The sequence below is a fragment of the Xiphophorus couchianus genome, chromosome 24 (assembly GCF_001444195.1).
Source record: "Xiphophorus couchianus chromosome 24, X_couchianus-1.0, whole genome shotgun sequence".
NCBI lineage: Eukaryota > Metazoa > Chordata > Actinopteri > Cyprinodontiformes > Poeciliidae > Xiphophorus > Xiphophorus couchianus.
The window spans coordinates 6,910,972-6,931,972 of record NC_040251.1 but is presented as its reverse complement, the minus strand read 5'-3'; the positions used below and the strand labels follow the sequence as shown (position 1 = coordinate 6,931,972).

At 41.1% G+C, this 21,001-nt stretch overlaps 1 protein-coding gene across 1 annotated transcript; it reads right to left on the bottom strand.

The window, feature by feature from the left end:
• Positions 1 to 1,498: 1,498 nt before the first annotated feature.
• clcn6 (chloride channel 6) lies at positions 1,499 to 19,143 on the bottom strand. Its single transcript, XM_028010312.1, has 22 exons — positions 19,028 to 19,143; positions 18,608 to 18,667; positions 17,766 to 17,831; positions 17,507 to 17,639; positions 17,324 to 17,430; positions 17,036 to 17,162; positions 13,986 to 14,053; positions 13,687 to 13,745; positions 13,465 to 13,597; positions 12,637 to 12,750; positions 11,713 to 11,879; positions 11,534 to 11,645; positions 11,265 to 11,394; positions 10,684 to 10,837; positions 9,883 to 10,039; positions 9,411 to 9,517; positions 9,044 to 9,230; positions 8,418 to 8,578; positions 7,493 to 7,649; positions 7,305 to 7,412; positions 7,102 to 7,227; positions 1,499 to 7,019 (listed from the first exon to the last, which is right to left on the bottom strand). Exons 1-22 carry the CDS (start codon positions 19,100 to 19,102, stop codon positions 6,939 to 6,941), a joined length of 2,589 nt encoding a protein of 862 aa, XP_027866113.1. The 5' UTR covers positions 19,103 to 19,143; the 3' UTR covers positions 1,499 to 6,938.
• Between the last annotated feature and the right edge of the window lie 1,858 nt (positions 19,144 to 21,001).

Sequence of the window (21,001 nt, the reverse complement as noted above, 5' to 3'; positions counted from 1 at the left end):
GTTAAATTGGCCCCAAATTTGTTACTTATCCTTTGAATTATTCTTGCATTAAATCTTTATGCTTTATTAACCATTTTTGGAAGAATTAAATTGAAACTTTTTCAACTTTGAACACTTTTGTGTATATATATATATATATATATATATATATATATATATATATATTATTATATATATATATATTTTATATACTTTATTTATGTTAACTAAGGTTAACATAAATAAAGAATTAAAATAGAAAGTCTTGTATAAAAAAAGTAAAACATCAGCAGCATTTCTGACCTAAGATGACTGACTGTCATGGTAACAGGATTTGTTCCTAATAACATCCTAAAGAGGTTTGAACCCGGTGTTAACCCTGGACAAAGTGTTGGACAGGACTCACCTGCAGCAGCAGGAAGAGCAGCAGCTCTTCCTGCTGGGTGGAGTTGTTCAGATCCAGGTAGGAGTTTCTCACCAGCTTCAGCTTCACCACATGCTTCGAATCTTTGGAAACCCAACAGGCCCAGTTACATCGGTTCTGTTTCTGTTATACTGGCTGTTTTGATGCTAAACTTTATTGGTACCTTTCAAGGGCAAAATTTATAACTGTCTGAAATAACTTAAAACTGAAACTTAATGGCATCCTCTTGTTCATTTCCAATTTAATACAATTCAGACTTTAAATTTATTATTTTTTAAATTAATGTTTTTATAGATAAACAAATGGAAAGTTTGAGCTAAAGAGATGGTTTCCTTTTACCCAACTTCCCATTAAAACAAGACAAACTGATTATCAGCTGATGCGGTTAGATGAACTGGTAGCTAAACTACTTACTGCTACTTATATTTGCTGTAGGTAACAAACAGTGAAACCTAAAACGTAGTGAAGAATATTTTACCACTGAAGCAAACAAACGCTGTCTTCCTGGTACAGTCCCAGTCCTCCCATCTCCTTTGGTAGCCAGGGTCAAAGTTTGCTACTGCCCAGGTTTCTTTAGCTGAATTGGGCTCATTGCTTGACCAGTAGCTCAGCCAGCCTTTCCTTCCATCCAACCACATCCAAGGGCTTCGGAAAAGTCCAGTCCAGGCGAACTATCCCTCAGGAATCAGCTTCCTGATCCTGTCGTTCTCCGCTGGAAACGCAACAGGAAACGCAATTCACATTTTGACAATCTGTCTTTTCCTGATAAATTGGCAAGTAAAAAATATTCAAACCAGTTTTGTTTACATACTGAAGATCTCAGGTTGCACGAGCATCCGAACCTTTATGTAGAAGAACGAACATTTAAAATCCTAATACTGATAACAAAAGAAAAACAGGTCCTATTACAAACTATCTAGTAGTATGAATAGTAGTTCATGCATATTATTTCTGTATTTATTCACTTGTACTTATTACAAGCTGTTATGATTTCACAAAATACAACAAGGTACAAGACAAAAACTCATCTAAGAGCGCACCCCACACTTTGGGAACCACTGGACTAAGGAATCACAGAACAACACTCACACCGTCTGTGGTGAACGAAAAGGAACTTTATTTTGATAACAATGAAGGCACAGAACAGACTTTCCCTCCAGGTCCAGAGAGACGAGTTTGTATCTTCATTTTTTCTGACAGTTATGCAGAAAACAAACTGCAAATATGCAGGAAAATAGTTGAAATATTTGACAAAATGTAAAATAACTTCCTTTGCAGATCCCAGATCATAAATATGCCCCAAAATAATATCAAACTGTAGGATTTCTACAAGCTCAGGCAACAAAACACAAAATAAATTTAGATTATAAAATATCCTATAATAAAACTTCAAAGACCAACATTTGAGTTCATATACAGATATGTGCCTTTACGTCACAAACACTCCACTAAACTGACTTAATAAAAAATAAAAACTTTACTCAGTTTCAGTTTGTTCTTACAGATCCACCAGGGGCCTCATGCATAAGAGGCGCAGTTTTCACACTGAAACTTGGTACGGAAACATTTTGAAAAGTGCGGCGCACAAAAAACCCCGGATGCATAAAGCCGTGCGCGCGCACGTGGCCGCGCACCTTTCCTTTATAGATCCTAATTTGCCGGAAGCAGATCAGCTGCTGCTCCGCCTGTCGCCTCCATAAATACATCTGAATGTGAATTAGTATAAATACCCGGAAGTCTGCCGCCACGTCAAGCAGTAACCATGGTAACGTCCTTGTTCGAAGCAGTATAAGTATTTATAATAATAATTATATATTTTTATTTAAATTATGCTTTGAGGACATAATGTCACCTCACAAAAATAAAAAGACATTTTAAAAAAAAAAAAATCCAAATAAAAAAAATAAAGAGATCCTGCAAACGCCAGTTAGAACAGCAGCGCGTTCAGACAGTCGGAGTCTTTGAGTGGGAATGTGGACCTTTAATCTAAATACCAGATGCTTCATGTCCAGAAGGCGCACTCACAAAGCGGGCGACTGCAGCTGGACCGGTACCGGTACCGCAAGCTCCAGGATGATCAGTCTGGATTAATCTGAACGCTCATAAACCATCATCAACATTTCCCAGCTGATCGATCTGATCGATCCGATCATCCTCCCCTTGGTGATGTTCTCCATCAGAGCCAAAGCTCCTCAGGTAGCGGCTCACCTTTACGTGTGACGCATTCACACCCTGATCACCTTAAAAATAATCAAACCTGTTGATTATTTTTAATCAGCAGTTAATCTGCTGATCCAACCCTGTTTGCTTCTTTTAGTCAGAATGAAATGACCCCGTTTTGCGCTTCGGCGCTCGGACCGATGCGTTTCATCTTTATGAGACAAAAACTGAGAAAAAGTATTATTTACATTTTACTGAGGTTTTCACATCCTTTTATTTTCATTTTCTTTATTTTGTCTGCGTGTTAGCTTATTGTCTGAGGATAAATGCGGTTCAGTTTCATCGTTTACATTTAAACAATAAAATATTAAAATCATGAAAATCATCGGTTTGATGCTTCTTGGTCTAAATAACTGAATGTTGTCAGATTTCAGTGGATTTATGTGAGTTTTGACTGTTTGTAGTTTGAATTTGTCCACAGAAAAAGTTTGCGTGGCTGCCGCACATTTTCACGCCAGCGAAAACGTGCGCGTATATTTACGCAAACTTTGACGCAAAGTAAGTTTTTATACACGCCGACGTCTGCGTAAAATATGGCGCACGCAGGCTTTATGCACGAGGCCCCAGAACTTTAAAAACTTCCCTAAAACAGAATGAAATCTTGGTTTTCACCTCCTGAGAGTCAAACACGTGGTTCTCTCCGCTCCTCTAACACTGACCTTAGTGAGAATAAAAACAATTAGACATTAAATTAGTGCAAAACATGCAAAACAATGCCCACCAACTGGCAGGAAGCTGAAGGGTTAGTAACGTCGCAGAACCTGCAGCTCAGAACCAATCAACATGTTGGAAAACTCAGCGGTTCCTGAGGTCCAGTTATGCTGCAGAACCTGACAGACCCGTCCAGTCTGCTTCTAGTGCATGTTTTCCAGTCACAGTAAATGAAAACATAAAGACAACAGAAGAAAAGTGCAACAGTGACGACGATAATTCAAAATAACATTAAATGAAAAAGGAATGAGCCTGTTGCGGCGCTCACCGGCCTGCTGGACCGGATCTGACAGGAAGCCACCATAATATACCTTTATATTTTCACACTTTGTGGAAAATTACAGATCTATTGCCAGTTTGATCTGATAAACCAAGTATCTGCTTTTGGCAGGGACTATGATTGCTGTTCAAAACAAAGAAGCTCCTACTTTTATTTATTATTTTTATGGCTTCCTGTTATTTTAATGAACTTGTAAATAAATCCATCTGATAAAACAACACTTCTAACTTCTACCAGAGGCCTGGCATCAGCATGCTGGCCGATTCAGGGGACAACCAGACTGATCACATCAGAACGATTAGACTTCATGCAAATAAACACGTCAGTTTGAACGGCATCCTCAGCAAACCAACTTAGATCAACTTCATTATTCAGCTTATCTGGGTGGTAATTATCAATCATTTCACATTCAGTCTAATTGTGTACCTCAACAGAAAATATTACAGAAGGACAGAAAAGATTTGAACTGATCCATATTTGGTGGCATCACAATTAAAATTGGTCCATCGGGTTCAAACGGCTCCAGAAACAGAAGTGGGATGGGGAACCCGGGCCGAAGATGTGTTCAGTGTAATTTATTATTTATGGCAATAAACGATGAAAGTGATGATATAAAGTAAAAATATTCAGTCTCTTTGGCATCACTGCACACAGCAAGAGCCTCAAACCTAAATACTAACATTAATGCTTGTTTACCATCATAAAGGGACATGAACACAGCAGCTGCTTTAAAAAGGTAAGCAGTTATGAAATTAATCAGAAATCTTAAATAATGAAATTAGAAATGGAAACACCCAAACATGCTGCTAATGTGGTTCAAAACTAAATAAATTAGATCTTGTTGTCATGATGAATGATGAACTGAGCAGTCAAAGCAAACAGCAGAGAAAACTCACCCAGATAATCCCAGGTTATTTGTACCAAAACTAATCTTAGTGTTTAAATGTTGTTTCATTCAACCGTTGAATCATTTTAAATCCTCCAGCAGCAGAGAAACATCCGATCTGAGGGCGTCTCCTCAGATCAGTGGTGCTGCTTTAGCTTAGCATTCAGATTGATAAACTATTACAGGTATAAGTGACTCAGTCCAGGCTTACAAATGAATGTTTAGGCTGTCTGTATATAACCATATATTTTCCAGATTATAAGACACACTGGAGTATAAGTCCCATTTATTTAGAAATTGTTAAACATGAGAGGGACTTTGTTCATATTAATGATTTGATCTGGTGACTCGTTGTGTTCAGATGCTGTTTAACAAACTCACAGTAACTGTCGGCTTTGGTTTGGCGTTTTCTATCTGGGCTCTAAATCTGGACGGTCTGGATCGGTTTCGCTCCGACAGCGAAGTGCGCAGCGGGGCGGAGCGGAGACGCATGCAGTAGACAGGGAACAGAGAGAAGCGGCTGCGTTGTATGAAGCCTTGAGAGTCCTTGGAGAAGGACTGCAACGCTCCAGCAATTTCGACCGACAAACATGTCTAGACGCTCTGCGGTTGGGAAATCTGAGGAGGAAGCAGAGATCCTCAGAACAGCAGCAGCACATTCTGTTTGTTCAAACTGTTCCTCCAGCTCTGGCCACCTTCCTTTCAGCAAAGTCTCTTCTTTCCTCACGGCTGCAGACGGTCATGTTTGATCCTTGGATCGTATCCGTCAGTATGAGCTCATATTTAAAGGATCAGTCAAAAAAATATAACATCTATAAGTTAATCCTGACAGTAAAATGCAGAACCAGCCAAGCTTTATGAAAACTAGTGTGACTTATAGAGCGGAAAATAAAATATGGTATATCCACTAAAAATGACCGCATGTTGCCCATCTACATCCAAAGCGAATATTTCTACATTTGTATTCTTTTTTTTCATTCCTCCTGAATGGGGGAAGGTTCTGCTGGAGCTCCAGCTCCATCAGATGAACCGGAGGGAACCAGACGGTTCTACTTACTGGACACGGCATAAAACAGAGAATACACTTCTGCTTCTGGATAAAACAGTTAGGCTCTGACATATTTTAAAAACATCTCACAGACACAGAGGAACATCATGATTAATAAAATAAACTTCAGCCTCCTTCCTGATTGGTTGTCTTCAGGGTTTTAGAGGGAACCACGATTAGTTTCAATATCTATTTTAGAAGTAAAAGCAACCAGCTAAACTATGGTAGGTTTAGTTCTTCTAAATTTAAATGAAAGACTTGCCATGTTGTTTTTGCTGCAATGCATCCTGGGTAAATGAAGAATGCTATGTGATGTAGCATTAGCTCCTTCCAGTCAGAACATTGATTTTTGTGTTCAGCCCTTTTAACTTGAACTGGAGCTCATTGAAAGAGAAGCTAAGACAGAAATGATGACAGGAAATGAAAATGAGGACCAAACTGAGGAAGAGGAAAGAGTCGGCTGAAAAATCTGGTGTTTGTGCTGCTGCTGCTTGGAAACACCAACTGGAGAGTGAACACTGCAAAGGCGTCCTGATAATAATCCAAACTGTTTACGACTAGAACTGGGGTGGAAACTTTTCTCAAATACGTCTGGATGGACGTCTGCAAAGACTTACAGATGCTTCATCATCACTTTAAACCACCATTCGTTTTGTTCAATTTGTTTTGTTTTGGCTTTAGCTCCTGCTAACGGTGTTAGCTCCTGCTAACGGTGTAAAGAGTCGATCAAAAGCTGATCACATTAGCTTGATCCAACAAATCTCAGGGCAGATGAAAACCTGGTGGGCTCATCATCACTTCTTGTGTTTAGTTTTTAGACTCTAGTCATCTATATCTTTAAAAAACTAATAAATAGAATAAAACTGGCAACCTTCATAAGTGAAAAAAATTATATATGTTTTCTAAAATAATTTTAACTTTTACATCACAAAGCAACAACTTTTAGGTTGATAGGAAAATTAAAACCTATTTAGGCCAACATGTTCAACTAGTTGTGGATCCCCTTTAAGGAATGTTGTGGATGTTTTGACCAATTATTTTATGCTTTTCTAAAATCTCCTCCTTGCCTACACACAAGCTCACCATGTTCCTATAGAGACAGTTCACTGCTGTCTCAGATGGTCTCTGTTAAGAAAATAAAGTTTGTTTTCTGTGATCAACGCAAAAAATAAAGAAACATAAGAGAAAATCTCTAAACTGGAGTCTGTGAAGGCTCCGACTGTGTGGACCTAAAGAAGAAGATCTTCCTCCTGCAGTCTGAAAGCTTCTTCTCTGCGGCTCTCAGATGCATCTTGTTGGTTTTGGGAATGCTTTAATAAAGTTAGAGACGAACCAAAGCCAAGGCTTGGAGGCCAGGCAGCGCGGGGCGGGGCGGCGCCACAGCGTCGGGTCAGATGGTGATGTAATGCTGTCGCAGTTTGGCCACCAGGAACTCGTGGGTTAAATTATGTCTTGTGATTATTCCAACAATCTGAAATAGAGATTTTGCTCAGACACAACTAAAACGTCTCCGCAGCTGTACGTACAGGAAGCACCGATGCTTGAGAACTCACTTCTCCAACAGCGTTGACCACTGGAAGGTGTCGAAGGCCCATGGTTCTGAACAGGTTGAACACCTGGGAGATCCGGGTGTTTGGTGAAACCGTGTAGGGGCATGTGTTCATGTAGGGCGTCACATCCTAGCAACGCAGGGATCGAGGTTTTACCAGCAGCTCTAAATCAAACTGAACTTATTCAGCAGCGGGTCGGATCGTACCACTATCATCCGGGGATTGAGCATGGCCAGGTCCACTTCGTGGATGTCCGGGTACCGCGGGTAATCTTCGGTCATTTCTGTGAACGACAGCCTGGGCTGAGTGGCGCTCTGCACAGACGGAGACTTCTGTCATTAACAGGGAATAAAACACGGATCTTTGAACAAACGCGGATCAACGTCTGACTGACCGACTGGTTCTCGGAGTAGCAGACGCCTCGGATGAGCAGGTTGACGAGCTGGGAGCGCAGGATGAGGCCGTGGAAGGTGAGCGGTCTGAATCGCTCCTCCATGGTCCACTCCTCACTGGGAGACTGGTCTGGGTACAGGTTTGGGTAGGGAGCGTGCCTGAAGACAGAAACAGAACCAACATTATTCTGCTGGATGCTGTGAGAGAATAAAAACATTTTTTAAGTTGCAAACAGTTCAAATGTTATTGTCCCATAACCATGTCTGAAGCACAGGCTTCGTTTTTATGTCATAAGGTTGATTAGGGCTTGTCCAACTGTCCAACAGTCGGATCTTGTCCAACTGTTGGGTCCAACTCCAGTTTGTCCCAAACAAATCTCCAGATTCATCAAAAGAAAAGAAGCAGACAGCAGACTAATAATAGTCAACTTGACCAATTATTACAGTTTCCCAATAGCAACACATTCCTGAAAACCTCTCTCCATTTTCCTGCCATGTTTTGGTTGATTTGCTCCAAATCAGTGGATGGAAAAACTAATGAACTTTTTCTTATTTATAAAATTTGCATGACAATCGGATGCAAACAGCTGAACACCGAAAATAAGAGAAAACGTTTTTCCCTTTGTCTTTTTAATATCAGACAACTCTTTAATGAGATTAAATATATTTAGTTATTCATGGCGCTGACAGAGAGCTGCATGGTGGAGCAGCTATGATTTCATCTCCATGCAGAAAGTTTTTATTCTGCTGTTGTGTAAATGCAGTTTTTTCCCAGATACACATCAGAAAACATTTTTGGAAATGTTGTGTAAACAGGAACTAAATGTAACTTTTTGTTTTAAATAAAAGCAGTTATATCTTGTTTAGTTTTGGATTTTATGTGATTACTGAGTCAAAAGACAGAATGAAAAGTTGATTTCCTGTTACCTTCTCTCCAACATCTGCTGCAGCAGGTCCTCTCCCTCCTCCGCTGGCGCCGCCGCCGCGTTCTGATCGTCACAAACGTTCTTCAGCTCGCTGGACGGGTACGACTTCATGGACTGGCAGCGCCGCCGCTGCTCCGCCGCACGAGAGACAATGTTGGATTTCTGCCAGGGAAAATAAAGGTAAAAGTAATTTTATTCCTATAGCACATTTAACCCTAACCCTAACCCAAAGTGCTTTACAGGAATTAAAAGAAAATACAAACAAAATAACAAACCAAAGGAAAGAGCAAAAGAAGAAAAAGAATCTAATGTTGATCTAAGTATGTAAACTAGGAGCTCCTGTTCAGAGTTGCTAGATAAGTATAAGTTAGTATCTTCTGATCTAAATCCATTTCTGGGTTGGAAGAACAGGAGTCTAAAAATTAGTCTAATAATGTTGATCCAAAGTAAATAAAAATAAAGAGTCGGCTGCTTTTCTGGACATGCAGACAGAAAAATATCGTCACGGAACAATTCCTGGACTCAAAAGACAAACTATGTGACTGTTTTATGAAAGATTCATAAAACTTTTATAGCAGCAAATTTCTCTATGCTTACCGTTAAACAACACATCATAACACTGGTTACCTTGAATCGAATGTTGTTGCTGATCAGGATGTTGCCCTTCATGAAATCCCGCTCGTTCTGTCGGTTTTCCGTGACCACGGGAAAGGCGTGGTAGACGGTGGTCCGGAGGATGCTGACCAGGGACTGGACTCGAGTGTGGGGGTAAACGTAGGTCAGGTTGGGCTCCATGATGTCGCTGGCTGTCAGCCTGGAGGGACGAAGAGAGGAGACGAAAACTGAACACCAGCTGAGCAGAAATTCAAGGTGGAGAACAGAAACATGGATCAGTTGGTCATTTTATGAGTAAACTTTATTTTAAGGAGCTGATTTATTTACTACAAACTGTACACATGAAAAGGCCACCGAACATCTTCCAGTCTGATCTTACTTATCCATCTCCACCTCCGTCTCCCACTCCAGCAGAGGGACGCCTTTCAGCTGGATGTGGACGTCATAGATGCCCTTGTTGAAGAAATCTCCAGTCCATTTAGCAACCTAAAGTTCAGACACAAATTTAACTTAATCTGCTGCTGCATGGTGATTGGTTCTCTCTGACATGGTGCTGTGCACTAAGGCCAAACAGAAGGTTTAATTCAGATGCGGTTTGCAAACTGAAGTTGTGAAGTCATAATGTTTCCAGAGGACAGAGGCTCTTTAGTCCTTTAAAACAAGCTTGCTTAGTGTTTTCTAGTCATGAACTCTAACATGTAACATGCTACATGAGGCTGAGATCAACCTCTTAGGAGTTTCTGTCATTTAAGCAAAATGACCAAAACACACAAACCTCAGAAACATGAACTCCTAACTGCAAACTCCACAGACTGAAACCATCACATGACAGAAAGAAGCAGCGTTAGCACCATTAGAGTGATCATGATGGGCAGCCCGTATGTGATCTCATTGGTGGACTCGATGAGGATGACGGTGAGACTGATGGTCATCCTGACCACGCCCCCGAGGAAGGCAGCGGCTCCGATGAGGGCAAAGGTCCCCGAGTAGATGTGGAGTCCCAGTTTCCTGAGAGAACAGATCCCAGTTAGAACCAGTAGCAGACACAGCTCTGAACCTTTAACTCAATATGCTAAACACCAGACAAATCTTTTCAAAACCAAATACTGAGGCCAGATTTAGACTGCGGTGACGTTTAAAAGCAGACGGACGGAGTTCCGGGTCCAAAGAGGTCAGTTGTTTTTTAAGCGGCTCTCTGATGGCCAGCAGGAGGAGGTCCGAAAAAAACTTACTGGCTGCTGACATTTTCTAGAGCTGAAAATCTAGTGATGGTGGTAATACTGGCAAACACTGCAAAAATGATTTTGGTTGTAAAATCTGCTTATTTTCTCCTTTCCTCTCTTTTCCTCTGAGACTCAATATTACATTACCGTGAAAAGTGCAAGTTGATAACACTTGGAATATATTAGCCAAACGTCAACACAGCCTTTCAGTTTCATTTCCTGATGATCGCCGCTCCGTTTGCACCTGCTCTGGTCGGAGCCATTTTCCATGTAATTCATCACTTTTTATTTAGATCATTTAGAAACTAAGACATAATGTCAGTTAAATAAATGTGTCTTTGTATAATATTTAATGTTTGGTTGGTTTTGTGGTTCTAATCTTCTTCTGTAGAACATTTCAAAGGAAACAAGAACTTTTTTTTTTTTTACACTTTGAGGATGTTTGCGACCAGACGACCGAACGCAGCGCCACACAGGAGAGACGGGACGAAGAGACCGCTGGGGACAGAGACGCCGTACGTCCAGCACGCCAACAGGAAGTACAACAGGAAGAAGATGGACAGAGTCACCGGGCTGAAGGTTCCTGCAGCATAAAGCAGAGAATCTTTTTATTTATGGAAGATCAACTCATCTATTTATGAAATAAAAAAAAACATAAATCACTGAATCTTTAGACATATAAGAAACTTTTACATCATCATCTTACCCTGTTTATTAATGATCAAAGTAGCATTTTTACATGTTTATTGGTGCTGCCCAACTCCACAGAGAAAATATTAATTACTCCTGCAATAAGACTTTTAATGTGTGCATTGAAAATATGTTTTGCATGAGTTTATCTCTGAGATAAACTGAGATAAACTCAAAAAGGCGTCAAGAAGTAAATCGATATGCTGAATGTTTGCATAGAAAACCAGTTCTATGCAAAAACAGTTGGATGTTTGCTTAGCGTCCTCATTATTTAGCCATTGTTCCCAGAAGGAACCAAACACGTTGGTTCAAATCCTCACCATCCTGGTGGAAGAGCTGGTGGATGGCCGCCTCCTGCGGGTTGAAGAACAACGTCGCCATGTCGTTGTAGGTTTTATTGGAGCAGAAAAACTGCCTGATGGTTGAGTTGATGTCTTCACTGTCAGAAACCTGCAAACGAAAAGCCGACTGTGAGGACATGAAGCTGAAGAATCACTTTTTATTTTCTGTCCATCTGTCACAAAGAATCGGTGAAAACTATCCAGGCTTCAACTGCCTTCGTAGAAAATGTTTAAAAGTATGTGCTCACTGTGGGGTTATGGGTCGTCGGGGAGGACAGGTCCCCACATTCACCCAACAGAACCGAGGCCAAAAATATCACCAGCGTGGTCACCATGGCAACCAGCAGACTCTCCAGGACCCTGGGAATAAAACGCCGTCAGCCTGTTTGTTACGCGGGTCGACGTCCAGCTGCCGGGCGAGACGGACCTGATGAACCTGGCTTTGGGGTGGATGTGCCTCATTCGATACTTGGCCAGGCACTTGTTCATGCAGTTGAAGAGCGCCCCCAGCAGGCCGCCCACCACGCCCATCAGGACGAAGAAGCCAAGGTCCACTGCTGTCCACAGGTGGCATTTCTTTTCCCCGTCTGAACACTGAAGGACAAAGATTAAATTATTAAAACATTGGTGAACTCCCACAATTTCTTTAGAAGACTCCAGATATTTTAACTGTGATTTATTCAGAAAAAGACTTTATATAAGGTAGACAATGATGAAGCGTTTAATCTAGACTAAAACCCAGCTGGTTAGAGCTGCTTCTGAATCATGACAAAATATTTGATGTGTAATGATGATTTTAACAAAGACACTTGACAAATACAACGTCTGTTCCTGGTTTTCACATAAACACTGTCTGGTGTTTATGATGTTTTTATGATGTAAAGAACTTTGCTCTGCTGTGTTGCTGAAGCGTGCTATAAAAATCATTTATATCAATGGTTGATATAAATTACAGCCATTATTTTTATTTGTGTCAGTCTGTAACTGGAAAATAATAAACAGGAAATCTGGAATCGATCATATTATTGCAATAACTTTCAAGTCTAAACTTTATGACCGTTTTAATTTAAACTCAAAGGATAAGTAACTTCAGAGGCAGTTTCACCTTTTAGCGCTTTTACTGGTTTAACTGAAAAACCTGCAACTTTTACATCGACACAGACATGAAAAATTAATGTTTACAGACAGAATGATATAATTTGGTCTGATTGAAAATCATTCCCAGCTCAGCTTTAGCTTCTCTTCTAATGTCAGGAGTATTTCTATGCAGTAAATCATCTGATGGCTTCAGGCTTAGAAATGCTAAACCCAGAAACAGACAAACAAAACCAACTCATGATGGATCCCTCACCTTGAATTCTCCAAAGTTGAGCAGCCCAGGCAGCTGGAAAGAGCCCCATTTATTAAAGTTGATCCCAGAGCGGAAGAAGTTCAGCGTGAAAGTGGCCGACATCGAACAGAAGAGCTGAAAACACAAGTTCAGATCTGAGAAGGCCAACACCTCTTCAGTTCATTTCATTTGGTTTCTGTAAATCCTGCTATGAGCAACATGTTGGAAAAAAATCTTAAAAGGAGAAGAAGAAACTTTAAACATCTCTTCCATCCATGGCATTCAATGCAACATGGCTACAGGATCAAATCCTCAACTCAGCATTTCTCTGCTCTGGATGTTAAGCTGTTACCACGTCATACAGCAACATTCTTCAGTCAGAGGCTTCTTCAGAGTAGCTGGAAGACTGACTGCTGCTGCAGATCCTTCTTACCTGCAGCATCTCCATCCACAAATGATGCCAACTTTACAATCCAGATCCATTTGTGCTCTCAGTCCATCTAAATACGATTTAGAGCCGCAAATGTTACAAAAAAAAGAAACTTTTAATTTTTTATAAATATCTATTCCAGAAAATTTGTTGTCATTTTTTTTATATATAGGGAATATTATGTAAGAAAAATTATTACCTGAAAATGTATTATTAGTACTATAATACTTTTAATGTCATTTTGTTGTGAAAATGCAAAGCAATCACTCCCACAAAAAAACCAAAAACTTCTAAAACCTGCATTTATTACACAGTTATTAAAAAAATAGTTGGTTCTTTAGCATTTCCAGCTAAAGTTATTATTGTGCTGAAGTTTGCTAAAAGACGGATTAGTGTTGCATTAAGAAAAGACAACGCACCACTTTCCAGGTGAGCGCCTGGTTCCAGAAGGAGGAGCCCTCCTCCAGGCTGAAGAGAGTGCCCCCTATTGGCGCACCGAAGGCAGCAGCAACTCCAGCGGCGGCACCGGCTGACACAAAGTCCCGCTTGTCTCTGGGGAGCAGATTAATAAGAAAATAAGCCACATTTCCCAATGTTCGATAAGTGAGATTAGCTGAATAACAAGAGTCACCAGGTCGTACCTGTCACTGCGGAAATAAGGAAAGTCAAACTTGATCCTCTTGAAGGTGATGCTCTGAAACTGATGGAGGGAAGAGCAGAAAATTAGACGAGACCCTGGACAGGTCGCTCATCCATCAGCAGTCAAACAGAGACATGGTTAACCTAACGTGTGTGTGTGTGTGTGTGTGTGTGTGTGTGTGTGAGTGTGTGTGTGTGTGTGTGGGAGGAGTCAGAGAGCCTGCAGTAAGACCCTGAGGTTAACCATCCTCTCATCAGCAGAGGATTCAGAAATCAGCTGATCCGTGTGGCAGCGACGCACCTGAGGAAGGCCAGCTCCCACTATGGCTCCACTGTGGATCATCGGACCTTCCTTTCCCACAAACAGACCTGAGAGGACAAACAGAGACGGCTCAGAGCATCACGCACCTCTGGATGACTTTTCCTCACAAATTCAGTCTTAAAGAAGGGAAATCGTAAGAGAAATGTAGAAATACTGCAGGATTAGAAGGTCAGGTGGACCGAACCAACACCGAACCAACAACGGACTAAAACTGGACCAACACCGAACCAACACCAGACTAAAACCGAACCAACACCGAACCAACAACGGACTAAAACTGGACCAACACCGAACCAACACCGGACTAAAATTGGACCAACACCGAACCAACACCAGACTAAAACCGAACCAACACCGAACCAACAACGGACTAAAACTGGACCAACACCGAACCAACACCGAACCAACACCGGATTAAACCGAACCAACACCAGACTAAAACCGAACCAACACCGAACCAACAATGGACCAACACCGAACCAACAATGGACCAACACTGAACCAACACCGGATTAAACCGGACCAACACCGAACCAACAACGGACTAAAACTGGACCAACACCGAACCAACACCGAACCAACAACGGACTAAAACTGGACCAACACCGAACCAACACCGGATTAAACCGAACCAACACCAGACTAAAACCGAACCAACACCGAACCAACAATGGACCAACACCGAACCAACAATGGACCAACACTGAACCAACACCGGATTAAACCGGACCAACACCGAACCAACAACGGACTAAAACTGGACCAACACCGAACCAACACCGAACCAACACCGGATTAAACCGAACCAACACCAGACTAAAACCGAACCAACACCGAACCAACAATGGACCAACACCGAACCAACAATGGACCAACACTGAACCAACACCGGATTAAACCGGACCAACACCGAACCAACAACGGACTAAAACTGGACCAACACCGAACCAACACCGAACCAACAACGGACTAAAACTGGACCAACACCGAACCAACAATGGACCAACACCGAAACAACACCGAACCAACAATGGACCAACACTGAACCAACACCGGATTAAACCGGACCAACACCGAACCAACAACGGACTAAAACCGGACCAACACCGAACCAACACCGGATTAAACCGGACCAACACCGAACCAACACCGGATTAAACCGGACCAACACCGAACCAACAATGGACCAACACCGAACCAACACCGAACCAACAATGGACCAACACCGAACCAACAACGGACTAAAACCGGACCAACACCGAACCAACAATGGACCAACACCGAACCAACACCGGATTAAACCGGACCAACACCGAACCAACAACGGACTAAAACCGGACCAACACCGAACCAACACCGAACCAACAATGGACTAAAACCGGACCAACACCGAACCAACAATGGACCAACACCGAACCAACACCGAACCAACAATGGACCAACACTGAACCAACACCGAACCAACAATGGACCAACACCGAACCAACAACGGACTAAAACCGGACCAACACCGAACCAACAATGGACCAACACCGAACCAACACCGGATTAAACCGGACCAACACCGAACCAACAACGGACTAAAACCGGACCAACACCGAACCAACAATGGACTAAAACCGGACCAACACCGAACCAACAATGGACCAACACCGAACCAACACCGAACCAACAATGGACTAAAACCGGACCAACACCGAACCAACAATGGACCAACACCGAACCAACACCGGATTAAACCGGACCAACACCGAACCAACAACGGACTAAAACCGGACCAACACCGAACCAACACCGGATTAAACCGGACCAGCACCGAACCAACAATGGACTAAAACTGGACCAACACCGAACCAACACCGAACCAACAATGGACCAACACCGAACCAACACCGGACTAAAACCGGACCAACACCGGACTAAAACCGGACCAACACTGAACCAACACCGGATTAAACCGGACCAACACCGGACCGGGTTCAGTAGAGAATGTTCCGTGACATTTACTGATTCTCTGAAATATTAATGCGATTAAACTAAATCAAATTAATTATTTAATCACATTTTAATCAACTATATATACATTTTGCTACATTATTGAATAAATGAACCTATGAGCTCAACAGCAAAGATATTAATTGTTTATAATCTGTCATTTATGTGATTCAGCCATGAAATTGGCGCAAAATGCTGCATCATGTTTAGCACTGAGATGCTATTTTTTGACGAACAGCTGATGAATCATCATGTCTGGTTAACGTCTCCTTCACCAGTTAGATCAGACCATCTGAACAATGCACAATAATGTTACATCTACCCAAAACCAGCATGAGAAAAGAAACTGAGCAATAAAAGGATAAATTTAATCAAATTAAACATAGTGAGAAAGTCTGTATTTACTTTATCTAGAGATAACACAATTAATTGTGATGAATATGTAGAAATAATCATCAAGTAATTTAGTAAATCAATTCATTCTGGGCCATTTACTGAGAGAACAACACAGTCAGAGCAATAATTAAGGCAAAACTGGTTTAATTACTGCCAGTTAATTGGCAATAATTAAACCTTCTTTGAAAAAATAAACCTTCTTTGTCAGTAATTATGTTCTGCTCCACAAGCAGTTTTAGCTTCAAATGGTAAACTTCTGTGAAAATAAATTTCCTGTTAAATCCCCACTGTCATCCAATGAATAAAGAGTAAATAGAAAAATAAATCACTAGATCATCTCTACACTGCATCGATGTTCAGTCCGGCAGAAAAAACTGAACTTTTCACGAGTTATAAGGATTTTTTTAGCTTCAGATGAATCGTGTAAAACATGATCCAGCGTTCACTAAAGGAATGCCGTCTTTGCATTTTAGGCAAATAAATCTTTATTTTGTTATTTAAAAAGGAATTGAATTTATCTGCATTTTTGTATACATTCCTAATACTGCATAAAAAAGGACTTAAGTGTTAAACTGCAGAATGTGTCACTTTTCTTTGATTAATCGTCAGAACAATGGATTCCTGAAATATCGCCCTACCTCCAGCCACGCTGAACAGGACTCCAGCAGCTTTGCAGAGAAACGTTCGAAGTCGCACGATTCCTGGGATCTTCACTCCATTCAGGTAACTTTTGATCTCTGGGATACCGGAGCCTGCAGCCACCGGCTGGAAGACGAGACGCATCGACAACAGCATGTTAGCGGATCGGTCTCCTACCACACACTTCAACTGAAAACACATCCAAGCAGGTCAGGGGAAGCAGTGACGGTCACCGCCTTTGCTGCTGGTATGTTCCCACTAACATGCGGTTACTGTGGAAAACATACCTCGATGAGGACGAGCACGCTGGCGATGAAGATGAACACCATGTTGAAGGTGAGCAGCTCCAGCAGAGACAAAGACAGGCAGCCTCTGTCTGTGCATTTCTCTATAGCTGGAAGTCTGCAGTTAAGGAGCACTTCCTGTTTTACATGATGGAGCTTCCTGTATGTTGCAACGCTAAAGGATACAATCAGCGACCACGGAGAATTTGATTTTAGTGAAGAGATGAACAAAGAAGTCCACAAACAGTCCAACCAGTCCGACCGCGACCCCGATCACGAACACCATCACCCACCGCAACGCCTCGTACATTCTGGCTTTCTGAGGAAAAATTAAAGATGCATTCAGACTTTACACATCAACCATCTTCAGAGATTTTTTCCCCCAAATAATTTTATATTTTTGTTTTTTTCTGAAATGACACTAAAGCTTTATACATTTCCCCACCTTGTTGTCCAGACCCTCCAGAACCTCCACATACGGCTCGTTGATGCAGCGATCATAATCCAGACTCTAACAAAGACAAACAGAGTCACATATTCACCAATTCATCTGGTAATAACTTCATAAAACTCTGTGATAAAGAGTTTCTGTCGGCATACTTTCCTTTCAATCAATCAATCAATCAATCAATCTTTATTTCAGACACAAAAGAGGTCCATAGTAAAACAAAAAGAAAAGAAAAAAAACAAAAAAAACAAAAAGAAACATGACAGTCACTGAGCCACAAATAAATGATGACGCCAATTTCAAACAGAACCAACATTTTTATCCTTTTTAAAGCAGTTCTGATCAATAGTTTCATGTATGGGTGGAAGGTCCTGGTTCTCACGCCCAGATCAGCTGACAGGGATCAAAATTAGGGCCGGGACTTTAATGGGTTACATTTTAATAATTAATTACATAGATTTTAACACAATTAAATGCATTTTTTTTAAAAACATACAAAAGTTCCAGTATGCGTTTCTGGTACACTTGTAAATCTGACGCACAAGCCACATCCGGGAACAACACCAATGGACGTCAAAGCCACCATGTTGTGGCAAAACGGCATGATCTTCTACTGAATAACTGGGATCTGACAAAACCAGGATGTTCTGAGACCTGTAGCCAGGAGGTAATCAGGAGATAATGCTAATGATGTACAAGACAGCCATAGAACTGGGTCACTCAGGGTCAAAGCGATTTAGACTCAAAGCAACAAAATACCAAAGAAAAACTTCTGCAGAACTGCTGATCAGATCAGAAGAACTTTAAACATCTCTGAAAACTTCTAAACGGTTCCTCACCTCGTAGTCTTTCCTCGGCAGAATCTCATCTTCCTCATCTCGGATTTCCCCAAGAATTGTCTGAGAAAATATGAAAGAATATGTATTTTTAAAATTATGCACAAGCAGATTTAGTCAACTATGAAACAAGCCAGATGAAATCACAGCAGCAGGTGGACGATCAGGACAGATGCACAAAAATATTAAAATGAGTTTATAGCAGCTGGGATCAACAGGATGACGCTGAAATTAAACCAATAAACGGGAAGAAAATCTGATTCTCTCTGGGGAGAAGCTGAACATCTGAGGCTGGCAGGGGATTCAGCAGCAGCAGGGTGGAGCAGAGAAGAGATTCCTGGAGGAACTCAGAGGAACCGGACCAGAACCCGGGAATGCCCCACCGAACCCCGCCTTCGCCGTCTGTACCCCCGCTGTCCTCACCAGCTCCTCCGGCGTCCGCGTCTCTCCCTCCCTGCAGCAACACTGGCAACAAAAACAGCTTCTGCAGCACGCCATCTTTGCTGTTGTGTCATGCTGCTTTCAAGAGCTGTGGTACAAAACAGAGTCAGCCGAGCTAAAAGCTAAGAAAAGAACATTTACCGAAAAGAAAACCAAGAGATATGTTTGAAATAAAAAATAAAAATAAAGTAATTTGCTTCAAATGCTTCATAATCGGAAGCATTATAAAACTTTTACTCATTCGGGATAATTTAATAAATGCATCGATTTGTTTTGGGAGCGAATATTTCCCGAGATGATTGAATGCAACACAGCTCCTTTCACGTGACAATTTTTTGTTCGAAAGCTTTATTAAACAACTTTCCGTTAACAACAACACAAATACTGGATTTAAAATAACTGGTTAGTTTTAAATATCTGTATAGAAATAAACTGAACTGAATATGTTCATGTTATTTCACCAAGTTGATTCGAACAAAAAACAAAACAAAGAATTTCACAAACATTTTACATATAAATATATAAAAGTTGGTGATAAATTATAAATTTTTTGTAAATAATGAATTAGTGCAAATATGCCTGGTGTCGACCTGGGCTCTCTGACTGTTCATGATGTGTGGGGTCTGCAGCAATGCTAGCTGCACTTTCCCTGACCTTTAACCTGTACATCTCCTGGAGGGAGGGAAGATCAGCCCTGATGATGAGTCTAGACTGGAAAGGTAGGACACCTGTCCTGTTAGATGAGCAATCTAAGCAGCCGCTTAGGGCCTCAGGGCCACTAAGAGGCCCCCTCAGCGGAGTTGATTTATTTATTTTAGTAATAATTTCTATGTCACTATAGTATCTAAAACACACAATATCACTATGAAGTGATTTGTTTTTACAATAATAGAAATTTGATAATGTATGTAGAAATCATTATTTTATGGATAAAAAGAAAAATATTTAAATTGCTCTTGGGGGCCCCCTGGTGGCCGCGGTAGGTACTGCACGCGTTGCCCCTAACGAGAACATCCAAAGGTCCAAAGCTCCGGTCAGAAGTTAAGTTTGCAAAACAATGTCTCAAAAAAGGATTTATCCTTCAGGGAGGGAGAAAAGAAAGAGGAAGAACAGAAAAAAGCCAAGATAAAGGTTTGTTTTAATGTGTCTGGGTAATGTAATGTAAAAGATTTGTAAAGCTATATGTAAACTTTTACATTACATTACATTAGCTTAAACTAATCAATACAGAGGAGATTTACTTTTTAAGTGACATTTTGATTTACTTATTTCATTTTCAGTTTAAAATGAACATGTAACATATTAATATGAATGAAAAACTTAAATGAAAAGGAGTGGAAGGAAGTAAAATCGGAAATTATCTCTCAAATAGTCAGATTAATAAAACAAGAACAGGTCTAACTGCATGAAGCAGCTGCCACAGATTCAGTTTCTTCCCCCAGACTGAGGAACATGACGAACACCTTACAGCCGGAGGAGTCTGCTCCGCTGATGTCAAACAATAAAACAGTTCTATTTCTGACTTATGCAAAGTCAGAAAGTTCTCAATATCCCCAGAATATTGTAATTTCAGTCTGTAGTATGAAAGTAACCTGAAGAAAAATCCCCTGCTGTCTGTTTCCGTGTATCTTTGATCACCTGATCTCATCAGGTACACAGCCATGCAGAATTGGCAAACAGGTTACAAGTTATGCATTTTGATTATAGCTAGCAAACATTTCCAAACAGGTTTCTAAGAAATGTTCCTGGAACTGAAACAGTTCCCAGAACAGTTGCAGTTGTTGATATTTTGCAGTTTTAGTTTGAAGATCAGAGCCGGACGCCAGAACCGTTCGGCCTCATCAGGAAGCAGAACCGCCTCCATCTTCCCCTCACCGGGCCGACACAGAAATGAACTCAGACTAAATCCTCGCTGTGATCAACTATATAAAAAACCAACTTTGTTCTCAGTCATGT

What these genes read in the sequence shown, in the direction of transcription:
- clcn6 (XM_028010312.1), bottom strand. Translation starts at nt 19,102, where the DNA reads ATGGCGTGCTGCAGAAGCTGTTTTTGTTGCCAGTGTTGCTGCAGGGAG. An exon ending in TCAACTTTGGAGAATTCAAG is followed by an intron (nt 11,880 to 12,636) that starts GTGAGGGATCCA and finishes TTTGTCCTTCAG; the next exon opens with TGTTCAGACGGGGAAAAGAA. An exon ending in CCAGCTCTTCCACCAGGATG is followed by an intron (nt 10,838 to 11,264) that starts GTGAGGATTTGA and finishes TTTATGCTGCAG; the next exon opens with GAACCTTCAGCCCGGTGACT.